Source organism: Echinops telfairi, unplaced genomic scaffold (genome assembly GCF_000313985.2).
Source record: "Echinops telfairi isolate 266 unplaced genomic scaffold, ASM31398v2 ScPeMD7_7400;HRSCAF=8409, whole genome shotgun sequence".
NCBI lineage: Eukaryota > Metazoa > Chordata > Mammalia > Afrosoricida > Tenrecidae > Echinops > Echinops telfairi.
In genome coordinates, this window is record NW_022111300.1 from 39,076,494 (window position 1) to 39,104,113 (window position 27,620).

The 27,620-nt window shown below is 40.4% G+C and overlaps 1 protein-coding gene across 1 annotated transcript in view; it reads left to right on the forward strand.

Annotated features, from left to right (window-relative positions):
- Positions 1 to 27,620, forward strand: part of LOC123522379 (netrin receptor DCC-like) — a 287,250-nt gene that overhangs the window by 119,276 nt on the left and 140,354 nt on the right. Inside the window, exon 3 of the mRNA XM_045296051.1 lies at positions 1,994 to 2,314. Coding sequence (XP_045151986.1) covers positions 1,994 to 2,314 — 321 coding nt within the window. The remainder of the gene's footprint in view (positions 1 to 1,993; positions 2,315 to 27,620) is intronic.

The window sequence follows — 27,620 nt, forward strand, 5'->3', positions numbered from 1 at the left end:
CCCACTATCATGCTCAGTCTCCACCAGGGTTTCACCAATTCCTCATTGTTACATTCCCCTTGATCTTGCCCTACCAGGCCTTCTGCACCCACCTCACCACCAATTTGGATCACCTGTTGTTCCCTCATCCCTGGGTTTATTAACACCACTTCCTTTCCCCCCATCCCCCTCTCCCATGTCCCCCTGAACTGTTAGTCCCGTTGTTTTTTCCTACAGATTATTCATCCAGCCTAACTTCTTTAGACAGAGAGGTCAATTTCTTATGAGAATATTTATGCTGTGCCTTCTAGCTGTTGGTCTTCTTTTTTTCTAAATCATTTTGTTGGGGGCTCATACAACTCTTATCACAATCTATACATCCATCAATTGTGTCAAGCACTTTTGTACATATTTTGCCATCATCATTCTCAAAATATTTGTTTTCTACTTGAGCCCTTGGTATCAGCTCCTCATTTTCCCCTCCCTCCCCCGTGCCCCCCTTGAACCTTTGATAAATTTATAAATTATTATTATTTTGTCATATCTTACACCATCTGACGTCTCCCTTCACCCACTTCTCTGCTGTCTGTCCCCCAGGGAGGAGGTTACATGTAGATCCTTGTGATTGGTTCCCACTTTCTACCCCACCCTCCCTTCACCCTCCTGGTATCGCTACCCTCACCACTGATCCTGAAGGGATCATCCGCCCTGGATTCCCTGTGTTTCCAGTTCCAATCTGTACCAGTGTACATCCTCCGGTCCAGCTGGATTTGTAAGGTAGAATTGAGATCATGATAGTGTTGTGGAGGAAGCATTCATGAACTAGAGGAAAATTGTGTGAGAGAACACTGACTGAGTTTCCTGGAGGAAAAATTAGGCAAACCAATGAAGCTGGGGGTTGTTTTTCCTAGTCACAGGAAGGCTAAACACAAAGAGGGAGGTGTGTGGGAATTAATCGCACACTTTTTACGTTTCCATGGGCCTCTCCCTCCTCCAGGTTTTCACAAAATAGAATCAGGAGAAAATGGGATTCAATGGTGGCTACGTTTAAGTCAGACTCTAAGAACTATTACATATGGAAAATAAGATACCACAGGCAAATGTAGCATCTCTAGCCCCAGAGATAATTCAAAATGGAATTGAATATAATTTGATTTGAACAGCTTAGGTCTACCTGTCTAAGCATAGGTTGGACCCATGAGCAACTGAGACCTCATCAAGGTCTTTGATCCAACTGCCATGCCTTCTGCCAAACACTGCAGTGCCAGCCGAGTATCCTTGATCTCATAACACCTGCACCTCACCCTCAGTACTCCCTAGTGATTTTCTCTTCCTCTTCTGGATTTCTTATGTTCACTTATATTTATGGGAAAACAATCCAACTATAATACTCACTTAGGTTCCCAAGCCCATGAGCAACATTTCGATGGAAATTAAGACACTTCAGGGATCTGTGATTTTATGTAGTAGCTTTATTGACTTGGTTCTGCAGATGGGATTTCTTACCTATTTGTAAATGCACCAGAGCTTTCTTCTAAATAACTTTGGCCACACTGCACAGAGTTGATTTTTTTTGGGGTTTGTTTGTTTTTAACAAGACACTCTGAGTAGATTCTAAAAAGAAGAATCAATTTACACATACTCAGAACAAGGAGCCCTGGTGGCCCCATGGTCAAGTGCTCAGCTGCCAAGTGGAAGGTCTACAGTTAGAACCTATCAGAGCAAAGACCTGGCGTCTGCCCCCTTAGAGATCCTCTACTCCCCCTGAGGGGGTTCCAGTGCTCGACTCAGAGTATACAGGTCAACCCACAGCCAGTTGTTTCCTCACTGGGTCCTCTCAACTTGGCATGTTCCTCTTTCTAATGCGATGTCACTGATTTAACTTGCATTTGTTCTTGGACATTTTCCAGAGCCCCTTGCTTGTTTAAGAGTGTTGGTAAAGAACACTGTAAGGAATTGTAGCTGGAGCCCAGTTCAAACAGGTGGAAACACTTCCTGTGCTTTTCTGTTGCAGGTTTCCAGATTAAAGCTTTCACATCTCTGCATTTCCTGGTGGAACCTTCCGATGCCATCACGATGCGGGGAGGCAATGTCCTCCTCAACTGTTCGGCAGAGTCTGACCAAGGAGTCCCAATCATCAGGTGGAAGAAAGACGGCATCCACCTAGCCATGGGAATGGAGGAAAGGAAGCAGCAACTACCCAATGGGTCTCTGTTGATACAAAATGTTCTGCACTCCAGACACCACAAGCCAGACGAGGGACTCTACCAGTGTGAGGCCTCCCTAGGAGAGACTGGCTCCATTATTAGCCGGACAGCAAAAGTAGCAGTAGCAGGTAGGTGGATTCTTCCTCCTCCTCCTCCTCCTCTTTCTGCATATCCCCTTCCCCTTTCTTGGAGGATAAGAAAACTAATGTAAACGATGTATTCGGTTGGTGAGAATATATGAAGCAAATCAGATACCAGCTTATCTGTGTCGACACAACCAAGTGCTTCCTATTGATTACATTCTTGGGGCTTGACAGTCATTCGCATGCCCCACTTCTGATTGTCCCACTCTGTTCACAGGCTCGCACTACCCCTGAGGGGTCCCGTTCCGTCGTTTGGCCACTTTTATCCTCCTATATAGATAGTGTGTAAAAGCATCACACTGAAAGGTTTTTTTGTTTTGTTTTGTTTTTTACTAGTTTAGCAATACTATTGTTTGGTCTTTGTCAAGACTTCAGGGATATGTGGTAGTCTAAGTTTTAAAGATTATCTCGAGACGATCATTTCAGAGAGTTTATCTAGTCCCTATGACTCCACGAAGTCTGGAATCCTGGAGTCAAGTCTGAAGTTACATGTACATTTGTCCCTCTTTCCTTCATTTCCTCCCTCTTGATAAGGACTTCTATAGAAGTCCTTCTATGGATCAAATTGCGCGGGAATGAGAGCTAGGCGTTATCCAGTTCTTCCTTCTGTTCTCATGGCAAAAGAGACGGTTGCTCATAGATATTACCAGACACTGTACTGTAGGAACAAGCATTTCCCTATCCTGTCCCTGGTTCTGACTCTCTTCAGTTGCTCCAGGAGAATGGAGACCCATGATCAGATATTGAATGGCTGCTTACCAGCTTTTAAGACCTCAGGCACTACACAGTGAGCAAAACAGAGCGGAAGCAAAATACATTATTAGGATGAGTAACTGGGATACTCATGAAACCATGACCCTCAAACTCTGAACCAAGGAAATTACTCATGTAAAGGTTTTGGTTATACATAAACAGTCTCAGAAGATAGCACTGCCCCCCGCCCAACCCCTACACACATACTTTTTTAAATCATTTGTTCTGAATACAGCTATCATATTACTTTTGACAACTGACATTTTCACTATTTCTTTTCATCAATTGCACTACTGGGCCATACAAGCCTATACCTAATTAATGCTGATTTTCCTTTCCATTAACTATTCTGTCCTATCTGCCTCCCACCCTTTATCGCCACTAATGAACTTTAGATTGTATATATTAGATTCTAAACTTTATACAATCTATACATTGATTCTATACATTAAGGAGCTCTGGTGGTATAATTGGTTATGTATTGTACCACTAACCCCAAGTTCAGTAGTTCAACCCCACCAGCTGCTCCACAAGAGAAAGATGGAGGCTCTCTTGGCCTATAAAGATTCATATCCTCAGAAAACCCAAGGGAACACTTCTCCTCGGCCATGTGGGATCACTCGGAGTCAGAATCGACTAGATGGCAGTGGGTTTTCTCTCCACCATTGCATTTGCTTGTCTTTTTATGAATATGGTCCATTTGAGATGAATCTGTTTCATTGAGGGCAGTGTATTTCATCTTCGTTTATAGTGCAGCATTCTGTGGACTAGGTAATGCTCTCCTTTATGCATACACTACTTCTTTTTTTTGAAGTTATTGTGCTGAAGTTATTGTTTGAAGTTATTGTTTTCCACAACTGTGAAGAGTGATGCAATGAACGCGTGTGTACGAATCTCTGAGTCTCTGCTTTCAGTAATTTTAACTGTCAATCTAGGAGCTGACTTGCTGGGCCCAATGGTACTTTCTATTTTCAGTTTTAAGAGGAACCATCACCTGCTTTGCATTCCTACTAGCAAGGGCAATGATTTTAATTCCCCTAAATCTTTGCCAACATGTGTTACTTTCTGTTTGTTTCATTTTGTTTTTAATCTTATGGATCCTAATGGAAATGGAGTGGTATCTCACTTGGTTTTGATTTGTATATCTCTGTTGGCTAAAATGCTAGGCATTTTTCCATGTGTTTGGTAGCCCTTTGAATCAGGCCTCACAAAGTTGCCCTACGTAATCTTCTAGAATTGTATGTTGTATCTTAAAACTTTATGATCTTAGTCTATCTTGAGTTTATTTTGGTGTATGATGTCGTGCATGGGACCTGTTTGATTATGTGACTGTAGAAATTTAACTTTCCCAATAACATTTATTGGCAAAATTCTCCTTTCTCCATCGAATGAACTTCGAAGCCTTGTACAATATCAGTTGACTGAAAATATGTGGGTTTAGTTCTGGACACTTAATTCTATTCCACTGGTTATGTTTTTATTGTCATTCCAATACCAGGTGGTTTTGATTATTGTAGTTTTAGAAAATGTTTTGAAAGCAGAAAGTGTGAGGCCCTTAATGTATTCTTATATTTCATATTGCTTTAACTACTCAGTGCCACTTGCCATTCCACATAAAGTTGAGAATACATTTTACTATTTCTGTAATTAAGGCTGTTGGAATTTTGATTGGGATTGCCTCTAATCTGTACATTGCTTTGGATAGAATTGACATCTTAACAATACTGTCTTCCACTCCAATATTCCATCTATTTATTCTTTTTTATTTAATCTTGCAGCAGTATTTTATAATTTTTATTCAATAAGCCCTTCATGTCTCTGCTAAGTTTTTTTTGGGGTCAAATATTTACTTTTACTGGGTGTATGTCGTTTTAGATATTTTATTTCTTAGATGCTTTTGTAAATGTAATTATTTACTTTAATTTCACATTGTTTGTTTCTGGTGTCCACAAAATCAGTTGATTTTGGTTTGTTGACCTTGTTTGTAACATGCAAGCTTGCTAATTTGTTTTTAATTAGTTGTAGTTTTTTGTCCGTGTGTGAAATTTTGGGAGCTTATACAAAAGAGCATCTATCTCTGAATAAGGATAATTTTCTTTCTTTTCCAATCTGGACACATTTTATTTCTTATTCGTACCTTGTTGCCCTGGCAGTACTCTCCAGGGCGGGTGTCAAGACCTTAACATCAGAAGGTGCTGATTTTTGTCAGGCATCCCTGTAAAGAATTGGGACACATAGACATGAAGTCAGTGCCCAAATCCACATGCATGCCATTTTTTTAAACATTTTTCCTCACTAGAATTGGTTTTATACATTTATTTAAACCAGATCTTGCAGAGTTATAACTCTCTGGTGGGTAGGATCTTCATCTAGCAGAAGAGTGATGAATCAAACTGACCTGGTTTGGGGAGCCCTTGGGGGCTTTGTGAGTTAGGTATTAAACTGCTAACTGCAATGTGGATGGTTCAAACACATCAGCTGCTTAACAGGGCACGGGGACATGATTTGCTCTTGGAAGATTTACAGTCTGGAACACCTTGTATAGGCTCTCAATGTGTTGGAGCAATTCGATGGCAGTGGGTTTGAGTATTTGGACCTGTTTTTGGCACTTGAAAATAAGTGTCCAAAATTAAAATTTTAAAAATCTTCAGTCTTAAGAAAACTGGGTTGCTGGTCCATTTATGTCTCAGTGTGTCTGTACATGTTTACAATAGCTAATTAGAGTGAGAATGCTGAAAACACCATCTACTCTGGAGATAAGTAAGGTGGAATCTTGATCATGGAAGGCCGTGGTGATCAACCACCTGGGTCTTTTGAGTGATGGGTGTCTATGATTTGATTGAGGAGCATAAAGTGTAGAGAGGACAGAAAGTCAATGTTAATTATGATGGATTATAAAGAACACGTGCTGAGTATTAGGCTAAAGCTGTTTTCCCAGAATGCCCAAGAGTGGAAAGAGTGCAGTTGGATTTTTCTCTCCTTCGAGAATCTTGGACTCTTGGATTCCACCAGTCAGCCTTGCACAATACCAGGTGGACGTGCAGAATTGAAGGAAGTGGGCTGGCAATGTTAACGCTCTGTTCCAAGAGGCAGATGCATATGCTCTATGCCACGATAGGCTGCGTCAGGTTTCCTGAAATCTAGATTCATATTTATGTGCTCTCTGTTTCAATAGAGGAGATGAAGAATGACTCCTTCCCCCTGAGATATTAAAATTAAGTGCCTTTGGTGTTAATATTCCGGACAAGGATAGGCTCACAGATTCAGTCATTGAGTTACAATCTAATATTAGATAGCATCATTTCCAGGTAATAAGACCTTTCACAGCATTTTAAACGCTTACCAGGCTGTTTGGCAATACTGCGTACATCAATGTTATGTCTGCTGAGATTAAGATTGCCAAACTCCCAGAATGCACAAGAGGCATACATCTTCCATGTCGTAAAGATCATAGACCTGATTTAATCTCATTTTTAAAGCATTAGCCGTCAATAAACCAGTCACCACTGAAAAGTGACAGTCAATCGTGCTGGATGTGGGTGGTGGGGGCAGATCTGTGCCTTCAATGGTGGTGTGGCACTATTTAATCGCTGGCCCAGCATCCACATTTGCTTTTCCAACATGAGTCCTGATAATAAAAGAAACGTGGCAAATGGAATCTGTCTTTCATCAGTCAGCACATTTGATGCAATGATCTTGTTATGCACCATTCATTCTGTTTTCTAGAAATTGCTTGCTGACTTTTAAACCCTGCCCACCCACTTGGCTGGAGAGGACAGCAGGGGAGAGATAAATGAGGGTCTACTGTCCCGTTGAACATCTTCTTCAAAGTAGTCACAGTTTGACCAGGCTACTCGCTATGAGTCCAACCGGTCATTTTGAGTTGGATCAGAAAACATGGCCTGGGCTCTTCTCTCTCCAGTTGAAACAAACTTGGCCAGTACCATCTAGGGATTCTACACACACACACACACACACACACACACACACACACACACACACAGAGAGAGAGAGAGTAGCTCTAATCTAAAGCATTGCTCTATAGCTTCCCCTTTCTTACCTATTTCTCCTTTCTAACGTCAGAGCAGCAGAAACACAAAGGCAGAGCTAGCCCTCACTGGTCTCTAAAATGCTCCTCCCTCTCTCTCTCCTCTGTGTCTAGGAAAGTGTCTACTATATTTTGGAGTTGTTCAACATTTCTTTATGAACTGTGGGGCTTTTGCCATACACGAGGGATTCTCAGTCATATGTCATGTTATTATTTTTCATCCCTGCCACCTCTCCTTCTTCCTTCGTCTTTTTATGGATGGTGGCCACGTTAATTGAATTTATAGGCATGCATGCCTATTTAAATATCCTCTTGAGGGATGAGTTGAAACTGGCTGCCCTAAGTCTACAATAAATCCAACACCTAAGCCCCACACCCATTGCTACTGAATGGGGTCCTACTCCCAGCAACCCAAGAACAGAATGGAACTGGCCACAAGGTTTCCAAAGCTGTAGATCGGAACAGACACACCTTTCTGCTGCAGAATGGCTGGTGAGTTTGAACTGCTAACCTTTTGGTTAGTGCTTAAAGAGTGTGCTCTTCCAAACCCAAACTCACTGCTATGGAGTCTATTCTGACTCATAGTGGCCGCATAGGGCTGCATAGAAATGTCCCGTGAGTTTTGGAGTCTATAAATCTGCATAGAAGATTGAGAGCGGATGATGGGTTCAAACCGCTGACCTTGCAGTGACAAGTCCAGTGCTGAACCTAGTAGGCCACCATGGATCCCAACACACTCCTTGGAAACTTTAAAGTAAACTTTGCCTACCAACTACTGAAATCGGTAGTTTGGAATTAAAAGATGTGCTTTCACTATCTAAGTGCCAAATACATCAAAGGAGGGGTGCCCAGTTCCTTATCCCTTCCACCACTGATGGCATCATAACTGGTGAGCCTGCTTCTAGCCAACCCCCCTTTCCCTACTCTGGGGGTTGCCAGCTCTCTGAGCTTCTGTATTACCTTCCATACTACAGATGCAATGATAATCTAACTTCTCGGATTGTGGTGGCATTTACATAACATCTGGAATGTAAAGCCCTCACAGAGAGAGCTTCTTCAATGGCAGCAATAGGATACAGAGAACTAAGAGATATGGTTACAAGTATTATTCAATTAGCAGATGACAGTGTTTAGGATTCCCATATGATGATGCAAAAAAATGGGGGGCTGGGAGATAAATACATGTTACAAATTGTGCCCCATAGATACAGTTACCTTTGATTGGATATCTACCCTGGAAATCGACAAACACAAATAGTGCTGAGGTTTCAGAAAGGTGGATCCACACACCTAGATGTAGACTATAGCTCGGCCTAGTTAATAGGAGCATAGCTAAGGACTACATATAAGAATCCTCTGAATAGTCTCACCTTCATTTATTTATATTTCATCAATGAAACATTCTAGTATAGAAACTAAAGGAAATCATCATTTCAAAAAGAAAATTTATTTTATGTGTCCATTTAGTCCCTTGAGAAGGAAAAAAATATCTTTATGGGGTAATATTAAGATTTGGTATTTTCTTCTAATATAAGAAAATCTTGTGATCACAGCTATGCATTAAAAATGATACATAATAAATCGCTCCTGGAAAACAGGGTGCATATAATTAAAAAAAAAAGGTTATAAATAGCCCTTCTAGGACCAAGATTTCACTTATCTTTTGTTTTTTGAAGGCTTTTTTAAAAAATCCACACAGAGTTTGCTTTTTCTTTATTGTTTCCTTTTTCTGTTTCATGAAAATCAAAGAAATAAAAGGCCAACTAAATTGCATTTACTTGAGTTGTTATTTCATTCTGGGGCTTCTTTTTTCCTTTCCTACTACAATAGATGCTTCAAGATGCAAATTGTTGCACTCTGCTTTTAAATAATACAGGCATTATAATTAAAATTCCCCTGTGCATAAAAAAATAATTAGTTACTTGATGAGTTGTTTCAGTGAATTCCCTTCCAGAATGCTTCCATTTAAATGAGTTATGAAATAATTAGTGAAAGCATACTAGGGAGAGAGAAGCTGGAATCGCCTCTGCAGAATGGGGCATTTTGTGAAATGATAACCTGACCTTTACGTTCTGACTTAAAAGAAAGTAGAAGCAGGAGATTCCCTTAAGAGAAAGGCAAATAAGCCACATTGCCTCAGGCCACTCAAATGTTATATAAAGGAAACAGCAAAAAATCATGCTCATGTGCATTCTCTCTCCGGGAATTCATCTAAAACTCTTGCCTAGAAGGTCAAGCTCAGCCAGGGAAGCAGTTTGAAAAATGTGCCCTAGACCCTTGGATACTCTCAGAATCCTGTTTGGAGAAGGTAGAGTTATAGGGCACAGCTGTTCATTGTCAACCAACTGGAATTGTGTTTATTTTCAAATGATGAGCAAAGAAAGAGACTGTTCTGCCTCCCTTGTTCTTAATTGTCTTGATCATCGGCATTTAGCTAAATGTTCCTACAGTTTTCTTGTTAAAGTAGGAGGGAAAAAGGAAAGAAATGTGGTGTTACAAATAACTACACACATGGGATGGTCTTATATTTTCTTTTACTTTTATTGTCAAATAAAACAGAGGTGCCCCCACTCTTGTTCCAATGCCTACTCATCCCAGCTTCTATCCCCCTAACATGATTTAAATAATTTCATTTTAAAAATGTACTTCCTCTCTAAGTCAATTAACTGTGCCATAAAAATTAAAGTAGAAATATATTCCTGAAAAATGTGCAGAGTGGAAAGACATCTACATTATAAAAGTTACAATAGGGAACCTGACAGGGCTTTCTATAGTAGAAACATCAACAAAATAACTTAAAAAAAATTCTCCCCAACCTTTTATTTCCTTTTCTTTGTTATAAATTCTAATGCATGTCACAATGGGAAAAGCTAATTATTCATTCTAGGTTTAATCAGTAGCTTAAAAGCATTTTTCTTTTATTCAACCTTTAAGCTAACCACAGTGTTATTTTTGCCGCTACTGTAATGAAAATGAAGGGGTAATAGCTGAAATAACTTTCTGATAGTGACCAAAAACTATTTTGAATTCTAGAAGACGCATTTGGGAAATAAAAGCTTTTTAATTTTTTTTTATAAATACCAAACTGAAAATACTTAAATCATAATTGGTGGATGGATGAATTAGCACAGTTGTATATCTCTCATTAATTTGTGAATTGGAATTAAATTATAAATTAGTTTTGCTTTTATATATCCATCTATGGTACTTACTTTTTCCTACTATGCTTTTTACAATACAGATACAATGTACTAAATTTTAATGTTATATACAGACACTTGGATCATTATATTTATAGTATCTTAAAACATTTCTACAATTTAGGAGATGTAAAAATTCTAGGAAATATTGTCAATTCGAAATAGGCTAAGTGGAAATCATGGAAAATCCGCCACACACACACAACTATGTATGACCTAAATAATTTTATATTCAAAATTTCAATCCACATAGGGTAGAAAGAGTGGTCTAATTTAGGACTTGCTGTTTCCATAATTGCTAAATAGGTAATGATTCAGTAGACATTTGTGGAGAGGTGCAAGTTAAAATACATGAGTAACAGTTGGTCCCTTGGTGACCAGGTAGCCCTTGGGACCCGTAAAGGGACTCACTTATTCTTAATGTAGCAAATAACTTGTGAAGGACTTGAACCATGAGTTTTATTGTAAGGCAATCCATCTCTTAGAATCCCACTTATGGTGGGCCAGAGGGTTTTTGCATTTAAATATTTTGAACGATATTGGGATACCTGCCCTCTTAGTTTTCTAGTGCTCTTGTAGCACAAATGCAAGAGAGCAACAAAAAGTTTGTGGGATCATTCAATTATCTTTCCTTTCTATTTTTCCACGAACTTTCTTGAAGCCCCTAAGACTACAAATGGGTGGCTTTAAAGTACACACTTATATTCTTTCATTTCTAGAACCTAAAATGATCACTCTTACTGAGTCCTTGGCCTACAGACAACCTTCACATGGTATTTGTATCTATTCCACTCTGTTTATTTTAATATGTAACTCAGAGTTGATTAGATTTAGAGTCCACCCTATACTGGAGTGACCTCATTAGCATAACAAGAGAGACACCTCTTTTCCAAGCAAACTCACATACACAATAAATAGAGCATGAATCCAGCATGTATTTGGGGACACAGTTCACATGATGACATCTGCTTGTTGTCGTTGTTGCTTTATGTGTGGGCGCATGTGTGAGGCAGAGGAAAAGGATGAAGGGGGGCACAGAGAGAGAGAGTCTGCATTCCAGCTTCTATACGGCTTTTTCCATTATGAACTTTAAGCACTTGGATTTACAATGTTATAAATATTTATACCGTAACCAACTTTGCCTGGAGATTTTAGGCTCAAACACAGAAAACCCTGCACCAGAACACAGACACAGAGTCCCATACCTTTCTCTCTTAGATAGCTTCCCTGTCTGTGAACGTGCTATCAATCTATTTGTGAATGCCAACATAACATTTAGTGTTTGATTTATAGGCCAATGCTATTCTTGTTCTACCTTGCATATTTAAGAATTCTCTTTACCAAAATAGCAACAAGTAACACAACAAAGTGGGTGGAAAAATAAATTTTATTGTAACCCAGAGGCTTTACCAACATTAAAATTGTCTGCTCATCAGTTTCATTGGATGAATTTTACCTGGAGCATTTCACCAACTGGAAGCCTATTTAAGAAAGTATATTAAATATTAACAAAGTCTATATAGGTTCAACATTAAATTTCAGTGCTGGTTGATTTTGTTTGATTAGATTTTTGTGGTCCCAAAGGTCAGATTATGACATTGGAAAAACAACAAAAAAAGGTGTTTCTCTAGCCTACATACTGATTCCAGGGGCATCTTTGTGTCCCCCTGGGGCACTTTTATTCTGGCTTGTGCTGAGGGCTTGTTGCTAAGAGTCTTTCCAAGTGGGTTCCTGCCTATGAAACTCAAGCTTTGAAAGATGTAGTTACAGGAACATCAGTGGTTCGCTTTGTTGTCCCCCACCACCTCCATATACTCTGCATATATCTGTGAATTATTTGTTTCAATTGAAATTTAATTTTCATATTTAACTTTCACCACTTGATAGTTACAATCGTGATTTTGATAGAGTCACAAAGGTAGCAACCATGATGGGCACCCAAATCCAAGACAGTTTTATTTCCACTTCAAAAGAAACACAGAACAGCTAGCAGCCGTTCCCCACTCCTCATCCTTCATTCCCCACTCTTCGCTCCCCATCCCCAGGCAGCCACTTATTCACATTCCGTTTTCCTTATTTGTTTCTCTCTAATTAGCCTGTAAGTCTACCAACTTTTCACTTTTCCACATGCTTCAGCTCCAAAGACAGGTCAGCATGCAAATATCAGCTTAGGTGAAAATGGAAGATGGCCACTGAGATCACAAAATAGAGAAAAACTTTATATTAAGGAGTAACTTCATATCTTGAATGTATCCCAGCCGAGTCCAATTCAAGTCCATGGATCCCATGCTGGTCAGATCCCTCAGACTCACATAGTTGCAGGCCAATGAAACAGAAAGCTGAAGCAAGATGCAGTGAGTTCAAAGGCATGAAAGTGCAGAGTCTCATGCATCCAAGGATGGTGGGAAGATGGCTGGGGGCCAACAGCTTGGACGTTGGCTCCCAGGACCAGTGGCCAACATGGGGTTACCTCTGGAGGCAAACACAGAATCCCAGCAGTCAGGGAGGGTAAAGGGGCAGCGAAGGAGAAGTGCCCTTATAAAAAGCGCAAAATGAAAATTAGGCATCATCGGGCTGTGATCTGATTGGCAGGATGGACTCTACCCCTATACTTTCACACAAGGGCAAGTTGACGTGAAATCTAACTGCCACCTTACCTAACTGCCAAACCACTAAGAATCATGGACCAGCCAATTTTACACATAGTCTTCACAGTTCTAGCCAGTGCTAGTCTCCCTTAGCACTTTGGCATTCTGGACAAACACACATCTGTAAATGACAAAGGAGTACATATTTAAATATTGTTATTAATGTCCAACAATGATGGAATAGTCCATAAATGAGTAGTGAGTATATCATTCTGTAGCTTTTCCAATTCATGATGTTATAAAGGCCTTTATATATTTGTCTTTAGCGCTCAGTCATATGCCTCTTAATTCCTGAATATTATTTCATGATTTACAATTTGTTTATTGATTTGTTCATATATGTGTGAGTGTGTTTTACTTTCCTTAATAATATTTTACAGGTATTATTGCATTTAATCAATATTCTTTTGGTCGTACTCAGTTTCACAAAGTCAGTTTATACTCATTGTGACCTTATAGGACAGAGTAGAACTGACCCATAGAGTTTCCAAGTTTGTCAGCTTTAAGGAAGCAGAAATGTAATTGCTGACTTAAAGGATGTGAGTGTTTTAAATGATTCAATAGAATTTTGTTAGCTTGCACCTAAGTTTCAGAAGCCAGGATTAGTTTCACTGTCATTGTCAGAGCCAAGAGAGCTGGCTTCTTAATTATAGATTTCACAGAAGTTTCACTTATTCCAACAAGAGTAATGATGAATTGACACAATGAATAAACACACACAGGCATTTCCCCACTTAAAGAAAACATTATAGGGATCATCTTATGGACAGCAACTTAAAGGAATGCATCTCTTCTGGGTTTGGGGGCTCTCCTGCACTGGCATGGGTCTCTGTGCCTCTAGCAAGTGTCTGTTTCCGCCAAAGGAAGCATCTAGTTGATGTTACTCTATGGTGTGATTTGAAGTGAAGCTACCCTTAGGTCAAAACCGGACTTTCCAAGATGCAACGCGTATTTAGGCTGCCCTTTGGACACTTCTCAGTGTTAATGGAGCTTTGTAACCCTGGCCTGAACAGAGCAGAGGCCCTGGGGCCATGTAGCTGAGGCTGAGATTGAGGACCAGGGAGAGAGACGTGCCTGTGGGCATGGCCAAGAACAAGTGCTGTGCCTTAAAGAACGGTGTAGCCAGAGAAGGTAGGCCATGGTCCCCATGGTGTTTCCTCTTTCATTACACCTATATTCAATGCATCCCATCACTTAGGAGAGGGATTTCTAAAAGATGTCATGTCTGTTGCCCACGACTTTCTTACATTAGTCCATATCTTACTTTATCATCCATATGTCAAACACCTGCAACTGTTGTTTTCAACTCAGTTCAAGGGCCCATCTTCAGGAAGCTTTAACGAGTTCCTGGTTCTCTAGGCTCCAAGAGGGCTGATGGGCTGTGTGTTCCTTGTAATCTCCATTTCTCCCTGTCAGAGCATGGAGCGCTCTGTGTGCATCCTTAAGGAAGGACTCCCACAGCACGCACACATGCATACACGTCACATGCAGAACTCCTCAAACCGTGCCTTCATGAAGGCACAGCCCTGTTTCAGCTGTCTCAGTTCCCCTAGACCAGTGGTTCTCAACCTTCCTAATGCTGCGACACTTTCGTACAGTTCCTCATAGGACCAACCCCCAACCAGAACATTATTTTTGTTGCTCCTTCATCACTGTAATTTTGTACTGTTATGAATCGGACGACCACTGTGAAAGGGTCGTTCGACCCCCAAAGGGGTCGCATCCCCCAGGTTGAGAACCGCTGCCCTAGACTGACATGCTCTCTAGAACCGAGGCCTGGTGTGGACGTTAGCAACCTGGTGGCAGTCAGATAGACCAGACTTTAGATCCTAGCTCAAGTCAATCGCTAGATCTGTAACCTTGTCACATTTATTAAAATGCTCTGGGCCTAGCTCTTTGCTTTATAAAATGGGACAGTGAGAAAGTGTTGACTTTATAAGATTTTTTGTAAAACAACAAAGCATGACATAATGCACATACCAAATGGCTGATTGATGCTTTATGAAACGCAGATACTTGAGAGTACACATTTCACCTAAATGTCCGCAGGACATGGAAAGACAGGGACTCCACGAGAATGCTTCTCATGTAGGGCACATCTCTGCTTCCCTCTCGGCTCTGGGTCTTGGCCCGATGGCTAAACCCTGCCCTTCCCCCATCAGAGGGACGTTGTTGAAGCCTCTCCCTCTTCCTAATGGGAACACCAACAACTGCAGGTCAGTACCCCTGCTGGAAGTCACTAGAATGAATCAAACAAGGACAGCACTGAAAAGGACACAGATGCCACTTGGGATCTTGAGTTTGTTGACGTTGCAGAGCCGCACAGCAAACTGTCCGCCAATCCGCCAGCTTCTGTGGGTCTGGTTCCCAGACATTGTTTACATTCCTCAGGTGGCACATCAGTCTCTCTGTCCTTTTCCTAACTGCCCCTCCCCCATTGAGGGTTTGCCTTTGCTCATCCATGTTATGGAAACATAACATCGTGGAATCCTCCCTGAGCTCAAGCCAGAAATCAAGTCTCTCGTGCTTTGGAAGAGCAGTCTCTGCTCCAACTTCCTTGAGACTCTTCCTCTTCCTTAGAGGAAGGCTTTTCAGCTGACAATTGGCCGGTTTCTCCAGCGGGCCTTTAATAGATCATGAAAGTAAATGCTTATTAAAAGGTAAATTATCACTGCAATTAAAAAAATCATAGGAATGATGTTAGGATTAATTGCTATGTTTTCATGTAAGTCTTGATTATTAATATTAGATTTAGAAAGCTCTTCCTCATTTTATGCTTGCAGTTGTTTTCCGAAATGCAAGCAGACATCCGAGTTTGCCAGAGGGTCTCAATTTGTTTCCTCGAACACAGAGCTATCTTTTTTTTTCAGTCTTGTTTTCCCCCCAGAGTTGTGTAAATATCTACACTCAGTGAGTGTTTCTATTTTAAAGAAGGCCTTTCGAAAGCCTCTTCCTAGAAAATATTTTAATGATCAGCATTATTTATGTTGCTTCTGTAGTTATGTAAATAATTCCAGGCCTTTCTCCAACAGAACTCTTACAACTTAACATGCCTTCAGAAAATGTGAATATGATTACAAGATCAGGCTTCCCCAGTAACCATTTTCGTGCTTTGGAAAGAAAATGTAAGCACAGCGCCGGGCTGGGTATATTAGGCATGGTGACAATAACAAGGGTGTTTATAAATGAAATAGCACTACAAATGGCACCGCAGTTTGGAGGAGCAAAGCAATTGGGTGCAGTGAAAGATGTTAAATGTTTTAATTTTCTTCAATGCCAGGAAAATCTTGTAAAACAAGGTGACATATTAAATTTTCTATACTACAGTGGCTCCAGGAGCCTGTCAGTGTTTCCATTATCAACTCTGTTTTCAGAGCTCTGTAACTCCGCTTTAAGAATTCACTCTGGCCTGACATTTGGAGTGCAAAGGCTTACCTGGGAAACATGTGTTCCACGTGTTTAAAAATTATGACTTTATCCATTTCCCAGTTTAAAATGAGTAACCTTTTCAGACTTTCTTGCTTGGCTGTTGTGCCTCCGAAATCAGAGGCAGCAGACTTCCACCGCGGTCGGTTGCCGATGGGGGAGATATCGATAGAGGTGGTCAACATGGTTCAGGCTTGTTAACATTCATTACTGAGATTCAGGGTCACACTCATCATTCAGCTCATCATATCCGGGACTCAGAGCTGCACCCTCCATGTTTTAGAATACGCTGTATGCCACCCAAGGAATATCCCATCTATACCCAATCCACAGATAGGCCCCCGATTGGACAATTCTTCATCATCAGTCTTTCTTTGTATTTCCACATTGTGGTAGCTTGTAAGTAGGATGCAATCTCCTCCTAAAGCTCCCCATTCACTCTCAGCTGGCCGATTGGTGGTTAAGTCTTCTCTGGGGTTTCTTTCTCATTGGTCCTAATGAGCACACAGTAGCTGTCCAGACGGTATGATTTCGTAATGCAGCCACTCTCTTTACTTTGGGGAATGTCTTCAACTAAAGGACTAATTGTGGGGGAAGTTATGAGAAAAGAGCAAATGAGAAAAAAATAAGAATGCATCAGAAAAAAAGTAGACACAGGTCACCATGTGGTATCAGTTCTTGAAATGTCTCCAGGATTGAATTTCTCATGGGTTCTGAAAATATGGGCTATCTTTGGGGTGGATTTGAGAATGGAGGTTCCACAATGAAACGTGCTTTACAAGGCTCATAATTTCGTGTTGGTTTAGGGAGAAGGGTAGGAAGCCACCATTTTCTGGCATGGAGTCTGTATTCTGTCACTCTTCATAGCAGCATCGTATTCCTTAAGGCTGTCAAGTGCATGTTAAGGTATGAGAAGACCTCACATCCACTGCCGTCAAGGCAAGTCTGACTCGTGGGAGTGGAACAGTCCCACTGGGTTTCGAAGACTGGAAATCGGTATGGACGCAAACAGCCACATCTACTTCACCTCATATGCAACCCCAGCCACCTGTCTGTGGAAGTTTGTCTTTTGCTACGATGCGGAAGAGGTTTCGGTGATTTGGAAGATTAGGGAGAAAGGCCTGCCGATGTGTTTGTTCTGTTGGGCATGAGTCAGGAGCCAATGCAAGGGCAACAAAGATGTGTTTTAACTTCATCCGTTCAATGTTTTCCCAGTTTGTTCATAATTACTTCTAAACTCATTAGCACGGACTGGAAGCTCTGGATCAGCTGACTCCCTTCTTTCATTTCTTTGCTCCTTTCCCTCTTTTTACCCAAAGCCCAGGTCATCCCTGGCCTCTTACCTCAGGATGCTGTAGCTATACCACCCTTTTTCACACCCTTGGACTTGAACTGCGTAGTAACCTCAGGAGAGTCCTCCCCTCTGCACTTCACTTTCCCTTGGTTAGTTTCATTGTATTCATTCTCCAGAGATGTAGGTCTAGGTATCAGTTTCCTCTGGGTATTTGTCGGTTCATTTTTGGTCTCATGGGTAGCTTCTATCAGAAAACCAATCCTAAGTGGTCTAGCTATATGTTGTCCATGACAATTTATTAGTATCTTCCTGTGAACCGGAGGGCCCCTATCAGTGGTCTTCACTTGGTATCGAAGGGTGCAGTTTGACTGTATCTGAGCAGCTCCCCAGGATCATAAGCAATACATTAACTGGAATCCAGTGGGATCAGAACTACAGGGCAAGGCGCTAAGGGATAAGCCCAGGATTACTAGAGCCCAGGGTCTCTCAATGAGTCTAGAGACAAATTATAAGATCCTAAGACAGAAGACTTCAGTTACAAGTGTGTAGGAACAAGTGTATTGCGAGAATTCAGAGCATCGCAGACCCTTGGATTTGGAGAGATAAAAGTCTGCATGTCGGCGTCAAGCCTTTTATAGTGACCTTACATCCAGAGCATTAAAGGCCTCGAGGTTCATCTTCCATTCCCCTCCCTCACGCCCGCGGGCCCAGAGATGGTTTTTTTTGGGTCTCGTAGAAGTGTTATGACATGATTGAGGTGGGAGTGAGGGTCACTGTCCTTGGCCTCTGTTTCCAAGAGGGGATTCACAATATCGGAGAGAATTGATTTCTGCCATCTTTTCGGTTCTAAAGGCATAACCTGCTTTCTCTTCCAAATAGTCTTCAGATGCTTCCATGTTTACATTTCAAGCCTCGGTTGGCTGGATTACTCTGTCAGCTGGGCAGAGATGAGCCTTAGAGTGGCCCAGCGTCAGAGCTGGTACATAATCAGAATCCCTTTCCTACCCCCTCACTATGTACTATGCAGCCCCTGAAGCAGGCATGGGTTAATGACAATATGGATTTTCTTATTACATATATATATGTAATATATATGTAATTATATATATATCTAAATGCAGCAAGAGAGATTCTCATCCACATCAAATCACTTCAATATGTGAAATACTGAGTACATGTATAATGTATTCTTTTTTAAGTGTATTCAATTTAAAAATGATTTATTTAAATTAAAAGGCAGGCCCCTGATTAGCTAATGTTAATACAGACTCTGGAACGTGGTGGTTGTTCGGTGCCTTCGAGTCTAACGCACCGCGACTCTGTGTTCCACAGAGCAGAGCACCACCCGCTCCTGCCCCGCCTCACCTCTGTCCTTAGGGCGGATCCCATTGTGGCAGCCTCGGTGTCAGCCCATCTTGTGAGCACCTCACGCTTTTTCTACGTTCCTTGATTTGATATCCTTGATAGCCTCCTCCAGGGAGTATTAACATACTCTCTTAGACACAACTCTCCTACTGGACCAGCTGTTTCTGCTGGTTCCATCCGGGATGTACACAGAGCTTGAAAACAGCCTCTACAACAGAAACAAGCGGCTGTCCGTGTCCAGAACGCAAAGACTCTTGGGAGCATTACACACACGAGTATCCTGGGAAGTGCCAATGGTGAAGGGCTTGGTTTGTTGAATGGGCGGCAGTTTGAACACACACTGTGGTGTCTCGGAAGAAACTCCTCATGATCTGCTTCTGACAGACACAGCCTCGACAGCCCTCTGGTGGGAAGTTCTACTCTGTTCACATGCAGTTGTCCTGCGTCGGAATGAATTTGACAGCAAGTGTGTGTGTGTGTGTGTGTGTGTGTGTGTGTGTGTGTGCGCGCGCGCGCGCGTATGTATTTTACCACACTCAGTACCATGTGGATAAGGTGGATAAGTATTAGACAAGTCTTTATTGTTTTCCATTTGATACTCTTTTCTATTTGAAGACTGCAGGAATTAATTCAGTATCAAAATCTCTTGTAATCTTGTATGTTCTTCTTTTCCCTCTTGTTCGACAATCTGTTTCATATTTTAATTTACTTCAGTGCCCCTGAAATTTGGCGCATAGCAGAATCTTTTGGGGGACTTAATAAAAACTACAAGGTTCAGGATCTATCTTACCTTAATGAAGCCAGACTTCTGTCTCTATTCATTTCCAAGACAATTCTGAAACAAGTGTATGGTTTTGAATGTCATGCTTTGTTAATTTATGGCACAATTCTTTTGTTTTGTTTTTTGTTTGTTTGTTTGCTTTTTGGTACTGAGAAACCAAATATTAACTTTCAGATCCCCATATAATGAGATACTATAATGATAAGCATTAAGGTAAATGGTAATTTTGTCGAGTCATACTGAACATTTCTTAGTTTAGGAACTTCATGTTAAGAGTTATTATTTCAAGAATATTTTATTATACCATGATTAAAAACAGCCAGTAAACCATGAATATCAAGAGAATACTAGAGGAAGGTTTATAAATGTATATTTTGGAGCAATGGCGATTTATTTTCCGTGAGCGCCTGATTAAATGCATCTCCGTGGATTGCTACGGTTTACGGCAAAAGTGATGTGATGATTTGTGTACGAGTTTTAATAAGTTTAGAGTTGAAAATTTATTCTGCTTTGAAGTCTTTCTCTTTGGCTGAATAGTAATGCCTACAGTACTTAATCAGAGAAACTACCTTGGGTGGTCCTAATAAGAACTGATAAAGCAATGGGTGAAAGCATATCTCTAGGATGAGTATCAGAGCTGCCCATGTTCTCTGCTTAAAGGTCCAATAACTCAGATTTAACATGCCCCTGCCTTCAAAGAGATCTCAGTCCAGCTGAGCCCAAGGTCAATAATGATGTTGCCTTTCCTCCACAGTAGAGATAAGACTCACTGGAAGCTGAATCTCCCCAAAGAGATAGATAGGTCCGAGCTCTAAAGTTTATATATCACCCTATCACATCTATCTTCTGGAGATGTCTTGCCCCAACATATGTCCGCTAACATGTGGGCATTTGCATTGCCAAGAAAATGCATTTTTGAGTACACCAGAGATCCACAGGCATGGCTTCTCTGAGACCGGTAGGTAGTCTTCTTACGGAGCCTTAAGTATCCTTTTAATGAGGAACAGCACTTCCCTAAGCCTCCAGGAGCTTGGACAGAGAATAACAGTTATGGGGAAAACTATGCACACACAAAAAAAGCTATTGTACAAAGCTTAGACTCTCATAAATGTATGGCCCAGCATTTAAGTTTTTACTTAGTTATACCTCTGAAACGAGCACCTCAGCTTTTCAATTCATAGTATTGAAGCATTTTCATCTTACTTGAGAACACATTATATGTTTTATGATGAGTACCAGTTAAGTTTGATTTAAATGTGATTTGAGATTCTGATAGTCAAAGGAAGGAACTATTGGCTCCATTAAAAGATACCTTGTTCTCAAAGGAGTTGTAGTGGGTTACAGGTTGGTCTTCTAACTGTAAGGTCTGAAGTTCTAAATCACCAACTGCTCATGGGGAAAAGATGAGGCTTTCTACTCCCATAAAATACGATAGTCTCAGAATCCCACAGGTGAAGTTCTAGCCTACCTTCTGAGTTCCTGTGAGCCCAACTGGACTCGATGGTGGTGAATGATGGGTATTGGCTTCCCAACAGCCAGCACTTTTTTGCTTCTAAATGGTTGGATGCTGATAGAAAAATATTATAAGACATGAATTAGACAGTGAATGATTGCAGATGCAATTAAGTTAAAATGTAGCACCCTATAATTTGATCTCCTTTATGATCCATTTTAAATTGTTGCAGTTTTTAATATTTTCTGCTTTTAATTGAAGTTTTTATGCTTTACTTTGCTATTGCTGTAATTGCATTAATTTTAAAATTAATGTTTCACTATACATGACACTCAGGATAGGTAAATCTAGAGAGACAGTAACTAGATTAATGGTTCTCTGGGGGAATGGCAGGGGAGGTTGGGGGAAATGGGGAGCTAATAACAATGAGTACAAGAATAAAGCAAATGTTCTAAAATGGATTGTATTGGTTATTGTACAGCTCTTCTTAAGATCACTGATCTATTGAATTTGTATTATATGTTAATTCTATGCCACCCCAAAAAAAGCTGTTGGGGGAAAAAACAAATCCCAAAATAATAAAGAGAAGAAAGAGATGAAAATGCAGGCATGGGTGGTTCATGGATTGAACAATCAGCTAGTAACACAGAGGTTGGCAGTTGAAGCTACCAGATGCTCCTCATAAGAAAGATATAGCAAGTTGCTACTGTAAAGCCTTGAAAATTTTATTAGGCAATTTTACTCCATCCACCCTATAGGTGCACTGTGAGTCTAAATCAGCTCACCTGCAACAAGTCCACGGCCAACAGATTGCAGTGATGTGTGACAAGCAGCCATCAAATGGAGGGAGGTTGGGACAAAGGCCAATGAAAGTACACCCTTGCAAAAACTTTTGGATGATAATCTCCTGGGATGATTTTTCAATGTAAAAACATCTAATTGCCAAATCAATGTAGGTTTGGGGAAACTGTTTTGTGACAGGAAGCTCAGATGTTTGAACTATTGAGGAGAGTGAAGAAAACCAGCTTTGAGCAGTGGGTCTTTCCCTGTGGTTCCCTGAGCTACTGTATCAGCATCTCTTGGGAGCTCATTAGGGATGTCATTTCTCAGGTGATACCTTAGGCCTATGGAATCAGACTTTAAGGGTTAGGCTAGCAACCTGTAACAAGTCCTATGGGTGACTCAGATGCACCTTCAAGTGTTAGAACCGCTGTCTAAAGAGTATTCTTCACAGCATATGCCAAAGCTATATACAGACGAACTAAGTCTTAACCTTCAATGGTGAGACCCATCACTGTCTGCTTTACAAAGCCGTCCTGGGGATTCTGCTGCTCTCTAACATGGCAGAATAATTGGTCTAGAGCATGTGCCAATGGACTGCAGCAAGGGGTGATGTTGATCTGTCTGGCAAATTCCCTGAGTAACTGGGGAAACCCTAAAGTGTGAGGATGTAGAGCAGGATCAGGAGGAGATATTAATGAAATAGCTACATGCAAAAAATGACCCTTAGTATTCGACCTTTTCCCCAACCCATATGCTCAGAATGCCCAACTTTCCCTTCTTGGATTAAAAAGGGAAGGCTCCTCTCTAAAAAGATAATGAATTGTTTGAAAATATCTAGAACAGCAACATCTCTGCAGGCTGGCATGGAGTGGGTCACCGCCAAATAGTGCCTTCACACTAAAGCAAAGTCTCACACCAGCCATGGGGAGGTACTGGAAATATGCCTGCTTGCTCAATAGAAAACAAAGGGTAATTGGGTATTTTACACACTCTTGAAATCTAATGGAAAAGATAAACAAGTAGAAAAATGAAAGAATTCTGAGATAATTTGGGAAAGCCAGAAAAATATTAAAATTAAATTTAAATGTTATGGTTGTACATCAATTTGAGACATTATTGATCCCATAAATTGATATCAAAAAGCCCTGAAAAAGAAACAATTGGATAACAAAAATGGGCTCTTGAAAATAAAAAATATATGTATTCCAGCTGGTTTTCTCGTTAATCAATAGGAGAACTGGAAAGTGGAATAATGGAACCCTCTAAGAATTTTTAAATTGCCTATCTCAAAAAAGAGAGATTCAGAGGGTTGGGAGGGATAAAAGAAGATCAGGTCAGGAATTCTAGTGGGTATCTAATAGGAATCCCAGAGGAGAAAGAGGGTGAAATGGGGAAGGGGGGCTCTTAAAAAATACAAAATTTTGTCTTGACATGTCTTCTAATTGAAAAGGTCGTCCCCATTCTGAATCAGATGAAAGAAAAAATTTATGTTAACTGTATTGCAGCATTTAAGAAAGCCAAAATTCGTAAATCAAAGTTTCTAGACACACACACACACACACACACACACACACTATGCACACAGATACAAAGCAGGTCAAGATCACCAGACTTCTCTACAACAAACTAGATACTTGGAGGCCATAACGCTATGTTTTTACTTCTCTGGTTGTGTAAGACCAGGCTGACTAGAGAAACAAATCCAAAGAGACTCACATGTTTGTAAGAGAGAGCTTTATATCAAAGAACAATCATATATTGAGAAAACATCTGAGCCCAGTCCAGATCAAGTCCATAGTGTATATACCTGATACTAGTCCATAAATTCCTCTTTAGACTCACGCAGCACATGCAATGATGCCGAAAGCAGGACTATCACAGGCCGGTGGGTGGAAAGTCTTGTGGAGCCAATGATCATGGAAGCATCACCAGGGCTCTGGCTTCCCTCAACGTGGCTCAGTGGGGCTTGTTAAAAGAATGTCTAGCAGAGAGACTGAGTGTGTCCAGCCTCCAGGGAGGAAGAGAGGAGGTTCCCAGAATCCTTATGAGAAGGCCATGCCCCCATGGAGGCATTGGGTTGTGACCTGATTGATAAGCTAGTCTCTACCCTTTCACTCTTAATATCCTCAAGTTGGCAGATGATTATATAACTAGAACACTGGAGATAGTAGTTTCTTCCCTTAAAGTTTAACAGCTTTATTGATACATCATTCACATATCATACAATAGCTGAAAGATATTGAAAAGAGTTGTGGAATCATCACTACAATGTTAGTTCATTTTCTTCTTTCTTGCACTTATTAATTATAATCTCCCCATCCCCCAACCCAAGAAACTATTCATTCAGTTACTGTATCTGTAGATTTACCCATCCAGAATTTCATATTTTAAAAAACCCATAAAACATAAAGAAAAAAAACATAACCATAACAAATATAGAAAAACCTGGGTTGAAAAGCATATATCTAATTTTCTGTGTGGAGTTGCCATTTGTTTTTCAGAAACAGTTTTATATAAACTTACATATGCAACATCAATGGGGAAAGGTTCTGATTTCTCCACATTTCTTTCAACCTTTGTTATTGTCTGTGTTCTCTATTAGTAGTTAAGAAGTGATAGCATTTAGAATTTTTTTTAACATATAATAACATTTAATCCTCCGATCATTTAATGTATGTAATGTTAAAGCCTTTTCTTTCATGTTTTGCACACTATCAGTTAGTAATTCATAAAAAATAATAAAGAACCTATGAGAATAGTCCCAGAAAGTAGAACATGATAAACCTACCCTCTCTGTGCCTAGACATATAGGTCGGGGAGTAGATGGATGGATGGATGGATGGATGCAGAGAGAGAGATGAAAATAGGGGCTTTTCAAATTATTGGAACAAATTATATTATCTCTTAATTCCACTTCACAGTGAATTTTTTGAAACCCCCTCCCTTGTAGAGAGGACGGAAGGTTGTGAGGGAGGAAGACGGAGAGAGGAAGCTATCAAAAAAGAAGTAGAAAGGAAATCAGAAAAGAAGGAAGGCTGAAAGAAGAAAGGGAAACTATAATGGGTTAATATTGACTGAATATGAGAGAGCGTTGTAAAGTAGATTAAAAATATGTACATTGGAGTAAAGACAAAAGACAGAAAAAGTGGGGGCTTTTGTTTGTTTGTTTGTTTGTTTTAACTAAATGAAATGAACAGAAGGGAAGTAAGTTTATAGACCGTATTTGTGCAATGACAGACGTTTGGGGGACAGCCAAACTGCATTCAAATTGTTACACATATTTCGAAAAGTTTCTCTCTAATGTCTGCTTGCTATGTTGCATACAATACTAGACTGTGACAATCATGAGGCACAATTTGAGCAGTGGTTTAGTTTTCTTATTTAAAAATTCCTTGGGTTGGTTTTTCCTACCTTCCTGCTTCAGAAATCCTTCCCTAGCTCAGTGTTGCAAAGATTTTTAATTAATTAGGAGGGCAAGAAAAAAGTATTACTACAAAATCATAAAAACCTGTACTGCCAAATTTACCAAAGTAGAAAACTGTTGCTTCTCAATAGTTACTCCATCTAGATCCACATGGTTCGGAAGCCCGGGCTTCCTTCTGTCTAAACCTTCCACCACATCATTGTGTGCGCTTTAATGTTTTCCATGCCAAAGCTGCAGTGTCAGCCCGTGTATTCCTTTTAAACTCGGATTGATTTCAGAGAACCCAAAAGAAGTCTGAAGGGGCAAGAGCAGGGCTATAGAGTAGACGGGGTCATTTTCCAAAGCAATTCTCATCGGACAGCCCTTCTGACTCCGTGCCATTGACTTGGTGCCAACTTACAGAGACCCTGTAGGACCGAGCATACCTGCTCCAGTGAGTTTCCGAGATGGTGACAGTTTGTGGCCGCAGAAGGCTCTGACTTTCTCCCAAGGACAGCCCTGGATTCCCTCCAAAAATGAGCAGGTGTATTGTCATGATGGGAAAAAATTCCTCCGTGCAGGTTTCCTGGCCTTTCCCCATCAATGTAAGTGTTTCAATGTTCTCAAAACCTCTTTGTAATGAGCTCCCACGATCATCCTGCATCCTTCAAGAAACCTATGGAGATCACCCCTTTGATGCCCGAAAAAATGACCACCACAAACTTCTGAGATGACTTTGTATCTTGAAATCAACTAGCCCAGCAAATCCCCTTGTAAGACTCTCTTTTGATTGTTCCTTTTCTTCGAAGGCACCCTTAGGGGACTGGAACAGCGTGTATAGTATGTCTGATTGAGAGACTGTGTCTGCAGTCGAATTCTGATCATGGAGATATGGTGAATAAAAAAACGTGTTTTGTGTGGAATAAGTCTGAGCATGTACTGAACTTCTAGTATCCTTTTGTATTCGCTCTCATCTTTACAAAATGTATTGCTTTATTTTCCAGCTTTGTGCACATGTTGCACATGATTTTTGTATATAGTATGAGGTTGCTGTTGCTGTTATTGGTGTTATGAGGGGACATCAGGTTGGTTCCCACCCATAGCAACTGTAAGCACAATAAAATGAGATACTACCCGGCGCCACCCACACCATTGTTCCTCTGTGTACGCTCATCCTTGAAGCTACTTTGCCCAGCATCTTGTTCTTCGCTTGCCTCTCTACTTTACCAAGCAACGTGTCCTTGTCCAGGAACTGGTCTCTAGGGGTTCAACTTTCTCTTCTTTAGGAATAGCCCATAGTACTGTGACCATAAATTGCCGGATAATCCTTTTGCAGTGCCGCACAACATATATCCCAAATCCATGACCCACTAAAGATACATGTTGGGTTTTTTTCAGCCTCTAAATACTATGTCAGTTCTGGTTAGTCTACTCTTATGTTAATAACAAGTCAATTTGATGACGATAGTGCTAATGAAAATGTTGATGTTTGAGGAAGCTTATTTTCTACCTTGTTAGTTTTCACGTTTCTTGTCCTCTTGCAGTTCCATAACATTTTAACTTGAACTTACAGGTGTCCTCAAGAAACTCGGGATCTTAATTGGAATTACTCTAAATCTACAAATTGGTCTACAAAGAATTGACAATTTGATAATCCTAGATGTTCCAGCAAGTGACTGCTTTATTTCCTAATGTTGCATTTTAAAAAGTCCTTTCATGAAATGTTATTATTGAATTATAAAGATATCACAAAATAATGAAGACAATTGTAGCAGTATACAGACAATTGTATATTTCTCTACATTTACTCCTATTTCATGCTTCTTATTGTCTCATATTTCAAATAACATTTTACATGTTACTCTTTACCTGTTTATCTTCTATAGAGGATGCTAGATGGCTAAATAGATAAATTGATCGTGGAAAGGCGGGATATATGAATCCATCCAGGAACCTACCTCAATTATTTTTAATCCTAAAAACTTGACATTCTTTTGGACTTTACAATTTACTGGTAAAATTCAAGATCATCTTGTAAAAGTGTCAATATTAGTGTAGGCATCTTTTAAACAGCATCCCTCTCATGTATTCTGTATGGAGGGTAATAGTATAAGGAAATGAGTCCTAGCTAATATAC